The 7,919-nt window shown below is 54.2% G+C and overlaps 1 protein-coding gene across 1 annotated transcript in view; it reads right to left on the bottom strand.

Moving 5' to 3' along the window:
* Nucleotides 1-6,496, bottom strand: part of BAP1 (BRCA1 associated protein-1 (ubiquitin carboxy-terminal hydrolase)) — a gene marked incomplete at its 5' end in the record, with an annotated part of 9,084 nt that extends 2,588 nt beyond the window's left edge. The window contains 13 exons of the mRNA XM_010285186.1: nt 3-151; nt 331-499; nt 1,092-1,225; nt 1,559-1,746; nt 2,122-2,239; nt 2,570-2,693; nt 3,445-3,523; nt 4,354-4,496; nt 4,583-4,644; nt 4,932-5,051; nt 5,442-5,574; nt 6,311-6,365; nt 6,467-6,496. Coding sequence (XP_010283488.1) covers nt 3-151; nt 331-499; nt 1,092-1,225; nt 1,559-1,746; nt 2,122-2,239; nt 2,570-2,693; nt 3,445-3,523; nt 4,354-4,496; nt 4,583-4,644; nt 4,932-5,051; nt 5,442-5,574; nt 6,311-6,365; nt 6,467-6,496 — 1,504 coding nt within the window. The remainder of the gene's footprint in view (nt 1-2; nt 152-330; nt 500-1,091; nt 1,226-1,558; nt 1,747-2,121; nt 2,240-2,569; nt 2,694-3,444; nt 3,524-4,353; nt 4,497-4,582; nt 4,645-4,931; nt 5,052-5,441; nt 5,575-6,310; nt 6,366-6,466) is intronic.
* Nucleotides 6,497-7,919: the final 1,423 nt, after the last annotated feature.

The following is a 7,919-nucleotide window of genomic DNA, read 5'->3' on the forward strand; positions in this document are numbered from 1 at the left end:
TGCGTGTGGGGTGGGCCGAGCGGAGGGGAGAGCGCGGCGGGGAGTGGAAAGCGCTGCCGATCTCCGAGGCGGTGTCTGTGCTCTCGTTGCTGGGGGTGGGAGAGGGCTGGGAGTGGGTGACCACCGCCACGGCGGCGCCTCCGCCGCTCGTCTTGATGGACAGGGGAATGGAAAGATCTTTTTGAGATTCCTTCAGCTTCTCAGCCAGGACGTTGATGGTGTTGGGCTGCAGGACAGAGAGCTGGCCATCCGCAGCCCCCGCCACGTGGCGGTGTCTGTGCTCTCGTTGCTGGGGGTGGGAGAGGGCTGGGAGTGGGTGACCACCGCCACGGCGGCGCCTCCGCCGCTCGTCTTGATGGACAGGGGAATGGAAAGATCTTTTTGAGATTCCTTCAGCTTCTCAGCCAGGACGTTGATGGTGTTGGGCTGCAGGACAGAGAGCTGGCCATCCGCAGCCCCCGCCACGTGCTCTTGCTTTACCTGCCCCTTCCTTTTGTACCTGCCCAGGAACACAGCAGGGAAGGTGAGTAGCTGGTCAAAGGAGGCAGGGGCCCAGCGCAGCCATTGCCAACCCCACACTCAGCACTCCAGGCTGTCTGCTGGGACGAAGCACGGCCTGAAACATCTCAGGTTGCCCCCACTGCCACCAGCTTCTCTGGCAGCACCCATCACCACTGAAGTACCTGCTCAGCTGCAGGTACCCCTATGCAGACAGGGGGGCACAGGGTGCTGTGTACCCCTGCTCTTCTTCCAGAAGCCCCAAAAGCACCCTCACAGCAGTCTAAGCACACCAACACTGGCACCGGGAGCTGAGTGGGCAGTTGGTGCTGGGGCACTGCGGTTCCCCAAAGCCTGCTGCCATACACAGTCATACTCAGGGCAGCCGAAATCCAGGGTTGATTGTGAAGAGCTACAGAAGGGCTTCACAAAATCCAGCGAGGGAACAGTAAAAGAGGCGAAGAGCCCTAGTCGCACACATGGGTGCAGGCTCTAACACAACTCCTGGTGCTCAGGAAAGACATCAGGAAGTCACCGCTGGTGCTTCTGCAAACGTCACCCCCCTGCCTCCCACCCTCAGCTCAAGCCGTCACCTGATGGCTGAGTTGGTGTTACGAACTTCCTCCTCCTCATCGTCGTCGTAGTCATCCTCATCATCCGAGTACTGCTGGTGCTGTCGGACTGGGACCCGGCTGCGACCCACTCCTGCCGCAAGGTCTTCCTCCTCCTGCAAAACACCGTTGCTGATGACCTGCTAGCAGCAGGGCGAAGAGGAAGAGCCCAGCGGACACATCCTTGGTCCAGCCAAGCACCAGGACTTGCCCCTTTGGAGAGGGGACGCGGGACTCTTCCCTATGCTTGCTCAGTTGACCCACGTAACACTAACCTGTTTTGCCAGGTCAGTCTTTATTTACCCTCTCACCTTCCAGCCTGGGCTAGCACAAGGGCAGGCAGGCTGCAAGGCCGGGGAAGGGCTTAGTCTGGCTGAAAGCCATAGCCCCAGGGAGGCAAGGGACTGGGCTCGCGTCAGGCGTGCTGCTGGCCAGGAGCTCCAGCATACCTGCATGGGGGACTTGGCGTAGTTGTGATTATCCAGGAAGGCTGGCAACCTCTGCACGATGGGGTTGGGGTTTGCTGGAGGCGCCCCGTTGATACTGCTCACTGACGTCTTTGCCACCAGTTTGGATTTGTTGGGTGGGCTCTGTGTGGCCGCAGGGTGGCCCTGGCTGGTGGACTCATCGGTGCCATCTGCCATACAAGCACAGCACAGCCTTTCATGACCAGCACCATCACTTTTTACTCAGTGCCTTCTGCCACCCCTTACCCACCCCGGGTAGCAGAAGAACTCCACCAGACCATCACACCCACTTCCCATTCTGTCGCCAGTGTCCCCAAGCTTAAGCCCTCCCGTTTTCAAGCTCCATCACTCCAACGCTTCTCCCAGGCACAGAGGCATCTACTACACCCCAGCACAGTGCACACGGAGCTGAGCTGGGCTTGGAGAAAAGAAAGCAAAGGTGACCATAAAACTGCCTTAAGCTCCAGGTCAGCCCGCCGTTGGCACCACCCTGTGCTCACTCCACAGTAGGCCAGGCTGGCAACACCACTGGTACGGGGTTCTACCTGGATGGGTGCTCTCTGGAGTCACAGTCTTGCTGCTGGCTGGCTTTGCCTCTTCAGGAGGCTGAGACTCCTGAGTCTTCTGAGTCTGAATCAGCTCAGGCTGAGTTACTCGGATAAGCTTGAAGGCAAACAACAAATGGAAACTGAGTGCCAGACCGCGGTGACCCAAACCACATCCCTCCCATTCGAGCACTGCAGAAGAACTTGTGAGGGTGAGCCAACTGCCGAGCACCCACCCACATGCACAATTCAATTGACAATGCCATGGATAATCTCCCAGGTGAGCAGCAAAGGGCCAAACGAGGCTGGTTATCTCCTCTTCCCAGAAGACATTTGCCAAGGCCAGAAAAACCCACAAAATCCAGGGCCACAGCACAGGGAGATGCCCTGAAGACAGAGCCTATCCCCACCCCAGGCTGGCACTCCCTCAGGACTTGGGCTGTCCTACCTGCTGCAAGGCCTCCAGCACAGTCTGGCGGTTCATCTTCAGGATGTGCAGTTTGGACTCGTACTTCATCCTCCGATCAGGCACCACCGCCATCAGGTTGAAGCGGATGTCGTGGTACGGCTCCCTGCAGGAAGGGATAGCGGATGTCAGCCACGAGCTGGGGGTGCAAAGCTGGTCTCCCAGCAAAGGGGGGACTGCAGGCTGCCAGCCATACCCTGCACACCTCCCATGGGCTCTTTCCAGGCCACGCCTCCCCTGGCCCAGCGTTTAGGAGGCTTTTCCCCCAAAACCAAGTCAAACTCACACTGGCTGAAGAAGCAGAGCAAGGTTGCTTCAGCCAAAACACAAAACTCCCTTCACAAGAGTCACAGGTTCACTGAGGTGGGATGGGACCTGTGGAGGTCATCTGCTCCAACCCCCTGCTCCAGCAGGGTCACCCAGAGCTGGCTGCGCAGGACCACGAGTATCTTCTGAGTATCTCCAAGGATGGAGACTCCACAACTTCTCTGGGCAACCCGTGCCAGCGCTTGGTCACCCTCATGCCCAAGCATTCAAGAGGCCCAGCTCAGGACCAGAAGCACCATTCCTTCTCCCACGGACTCCAGCAAATAGGGACCTAATCTGGCCACTCTTATCCTGCGCAGCCATTTGCAGGGACTCTGTAGGGACTCACACAGAGTGCACAGCTTCTCTGCATGCACTGAAGGCAGGAAAATTACAGGCAAAAGGCGGTAAGGAGGTGGTGCACCTGCACCTCTCCCCAAGCAACATTCTCCACCCCCACTTCCACAACTTGCCGCACAGAGACCACAGCAGAAATAATCCAGGGAAAAATGGCGAGGGGCCTATGCCTGCAGCATGGCCTGGGACATTACCCGGCAGTGGCCAGGCCGATGCGCTCCATGATTACTCTCCTGGCTTTGTCTGTCCATTCCTCGTCATCAGCCCATGGACCTGTGATAACAAGACAGAGCTGGACTTAGCAAAGCAGGCCAAGGCTCCTGCCTCAGACTCACAGAGCAGATCCTGCCATCCCCACAAGAGATGATCTCCCGGCTCCCTTATGTATCAGAGAGGAATTCAAGAAGAGGCCCAGGAGGCAGGAAGGCCCATACATGGAAGCCCCTGCCTCTGCCTTCCAAATGGAAAACGTGAGCTATCTGCAGGGCAGAAAGGTGAATTTTGAACCCGACAGACCTCAAGCAATTCACAGGCTCAGGCTCAGAAACTCTAAGGAAATCCACCTGCCACTGGATCTGGTGCCATGCTTAAGTAACTCAAGTACATGAAGCAGGTATGTTACCAAAGGGCCTGACAGACAGAAACAAAGTCCTAGCGGGGATAAATAAGTGTCCAAAAGACAGAACTGAGTGGTCGAGGTGTAAGAGAAGGGAGTAACCCAGGCAGCCTGCTGGGATCTGCGTTGGGACCTTGTGCCTCAACACGCAACGGCCTGTTGGGCACAAGGAGAGTAAGGAGGAGACAAATTCTGCTTGCGATACTGAGTTATTTCAGAGCTGCAGAAGGACCTCGTGATCCTGAGCAACTGGGGAGGAAAATGGCGAGGCTGGAAAAAACAATGCATTTAGAAATAATTGCCTTCTAGACACAGTCCCCAGCGCATAAGCTCCAAAATGAGCTATCAAAACTCAGGACAAATCCGGGAGCCATTGGAGTGGTTCTTCACAAACATCAGCTAACACTTAGAGGCAATGAAAAAAAAAACCAAACATACATTTGGTCAGACCAGGGTGTCTATTCGACTGTATCAACGAGGCTCTTACCGTGGTCAATGGGATAGACCTTCAGCCCATCCAGCTCAAACAGCCGTCCCTTGATGGGGACATAACTGACAAAATGAAAAGCCTCCATGGTTCGCACAGCGCTGATACCGTTCTGCTTTTCCGGCAAGTGCCGTGGCTCCGGCCTGCGAGGGCAAGAGAGGCGAGAGGTGAGCGGAGAGTCTGCCTCCTCCACCAGCGAAAGCGAGCTGCGAGAGACCCCCTCACTCACCTGGCATGGCTGTTATGGGCCTTGGCCAGCTCTGGGGCGTTGCCAATGGCATAGCCTTTACTCTGCAGCGAAGAGCAAGAGAGGAAAACAATTGAGAAGTGACAGGAAACAAACAAAATGATTCACCCACCAGCTCCCTACTCCCGCCATCCATGCACAGGACTGGGAGAGCAACTTTCAGGCACACCCTCAGTTCTGCCGAGTTTTAGGTAAAACCCAAGATTAAAAGAACACACAATTTCTGCTAAATAAATTGCAGTTAGAGAGAAACACAGACTTCAAGATAGGTCTGAGGCTAGGTGAGAGGACTTTTGATCACAGACGCAGAGAACGCACAACCCACCCCTACCTCAGGGCTGAATCCTTTGGTGAAATCCTTCATGCGGCTCAGCGTGGGGCCCAGGTCGACATTGTTGCAGTTCAGGAGGACGCTCAGCAGGGCATGCGTGGCACAGGAATTGGGGATCAGCTGCAGGGTGACAAAAGGGCCATCTTAACCAGCAGGAACAAGGCAAACCTTCAACAACCCCTCAGAGTTGACAATAATCAACTGAAAAGTAGTGACGCAAGAACCAGCTGCGAGAGCAGCGATTTGATCTTGGCTCTCAAAGGAAGGGAGGTCAGTCTCCTTTAGCGAGCCACACCATGCCCCCATGAGCATCTGCTCACAGTGCAGGCCACAGAGAGGCTCGCAGCCCTCACTGGATTCCTTGCAAGCTGGAGCTCACAGCAGAGACTCCCAGGAAAGAGGAGCTGCCCTCAGGACCAGCAAGAGCAGTGCAGCCTCTCAGTCCCACATTGCTTCCCTGAGGTGTCACACGAGACACCCGGTCCACCTCCCCCCTCACCTCCAGCCTACCTGGTGAGCAAAGAACATGTTATTAACGATGTCATCGTCAATCACCGACGTCTCATCCACCAGGGTAGAGACCTTCCGGCGTGATCTGCGCTCCTCAATCCACTTGAACAGGAAGATGAACCCATACACAGGGCTGTGGAGAGAAGTCAGCAGCTGCATCGTTTTGGACAGACCACACCAGTGGGACTGCTCAGCACCAGAAACCTTCTGTTTCAAACCACAGGCAGAGCAAAGACAGAGAGGAAAAACAGAACCACCAGCCCCATCTTCCTGGAAGTGACCATCCCTGCCGCAGGTTCCTCCAGCCCCACATTACCAAGGACACTCTCCTGTGCTGATGCTCTGGGCTCAGACAACAATCAAGCTTGAAAACTTTGGGGTTTCACAGGTCTTAAGAGGCTCAAGACAGAGAAACGGGAGGTGAAATTCACCTCTGGACACTGACCGACCTGTAGAAGAACACCTGAACATCAAAGGACCCCCCCTTTCAAATATAAGTTGCATTCATTTTCAAGAGGAGTTCAGACAATGGCTTTCAAGAAAGCTGCAGCCTCAGAGCCATTTCAAAGCACTGAGACAGGGAGAAACCCCACGCTGGAAGCATGCCAGTTGGCACTGCACCCCTCCATGGGGAAAGGGAGATGAATCCCTTGAGGTATGTCACCCACCTGCCCCACAAGGTCTTTCTCAAGCCACGAGATTGCCCACCTGCCCCAAATCTGATGAAGCACTCCTGGTTCATCCGTTACAACGCTGACCTCCATGACCGACAAGCTCACGCGGGCCCTTCTGAACACCTGGTGATGAGTTCCCAGGCCCGCAGATGCATTCTGCTTAATAAAACTCATACTTTCATGCCTGTGACTTACCCTTGGCATTTGCTCTGCAGATCATAAATCTCTTCAACCTGCACTCCCTTGACCCCTGCAAACAAAGGGCAGAAGCTGGTGTAAAGCCCACCAGAAAGGACTTAGGGGTAATGCCAAGCACAAAACTGACTTCTCAGGAAATTTTCTTGCACTCACCAAAATCTTCGACCAGGAGTGTGAAGAGACCTGGAAAGGAACAAAACCAACAGGTTACTTCTGGCTGAACGCAGAGGAAAGCAGCTGCCACCGGCCCCTGAAGGTCCCACATAGTCCCAGGCCAAGATGCAGCCAGAAAAACCACAGTAGAGCGGCACCGGGATCACACTGACTCCCCAAGAGCAAAGCTGATGAGCCCTGGCTTGCTACAGAGGTACTTTGTCTCCCTTCATCCCCAGTCATCATCCTCTTCCTCGAGAGGACCTGAATCAACCTTCTCCTGCCAGAGACCAACAAAGCCAGACCCACTTTCTACATCCTGACCCACTGCAGATGACCTGCCAAGAAGTAAATCCCCAACAAGAACAGCACGACACGCACTCTTCTAACTGGAGGGAAACGCGGCTGAACAGATCACAGGATACCTTAAAAGAAGATAATTTATGTTCTTGTAAGTAAGAGACAGCCAGTGAAGGAAAAGCCAGCTCAGAGCAACAGGACTGCGAGGAAGTCCAAGGGCCGAAAGGCTCATCTTCATCTCCCTCTTTCCTGAGGGACCGAATCCAAGAGCCTGTCTCCAGTTAACTACAAAATTCCCATTACAGGACAGAACCAGGGATACAGAGACAAAGAGACTGAAGGATTATTAGTCATCAGCAGCTGAGCAGCAGCTTCCACTACGATGCCGTAGCAAAGGCAGTCAGCCCAATTTTCAGGCGGCCCCCTGCACGCAGAGCTAGCAAGCTCAAGACTGGAATAATAAATCTGCTTCTTTCGCTCCCATATAAAGGCTGCTGAAAGCCTGGGAGGAAGTCCAGGGAATATCAATAAGAAGGACTCAATCCTGAGAAACATCCCTGTAAGCAAAGGATTTCAGGAACCTGATGTAACTGGCTCAGTCAAGAAGGGGAGAGCCCAGGGGGCCCTGGGCTTTCCACACCAAAGTTAAAACAACTAAAATAGGGAGGAAATTTCTGGGAGCAAGAAGTTCTTCATTAGTTTAGCAGAAAACATTTTATTTCTTACAAGATTGTCAGTGGGATGAAACATGCTTCAGGCCAGTGACAACATCCTTGCCATGCAACACCATTACACCAAACCCCAGCACCTTTCTGACAGAGATGGTTTTGCTCAAAATACTTGACTCCGTGGAGGGCTATATCATAGAGGTGACACCTACAGAGACGTCAGGCAGTGCCGCAGCCTCCCTGCCTTCTTTGGAGCCACTCCCTTAGGGCAAACAGTCCTTGCAGACCATGAGGGTCTTCAGACGCTCATTACAGCCATGGGTCTTGTTCCCTCTTTAGATGGCGTCCATTACGGAAGCAGGAGTCGCAGCTGTTTATAGGTAGAGTCTCTCAATTGTAAAAGCTTCCGCAAAAGTCAAAAGCCTCACTTGCTCTCCAATTTCAAAAGTTACAGTCAACTGATCACGGCAAAACACGTGCGACGC

This window comes from Phaethon lepturus, unplaced genomic scaffold (genome assembly GCF_000687285.1).
Source record: "Phaethon lepturus isolate BGI_N335 unplaced genomic scaffold, ASM68728v1 scaffold38530, whole genome shotgun sequence".
In the NCBI taxonomy this organism is placed as follows: domain Eukaryota; kingdom Metazoa; phylum Chordata; class Aves; order Phaethontiformes; family Phaethontidae; genus Phaethon; species Phaethon lepturus.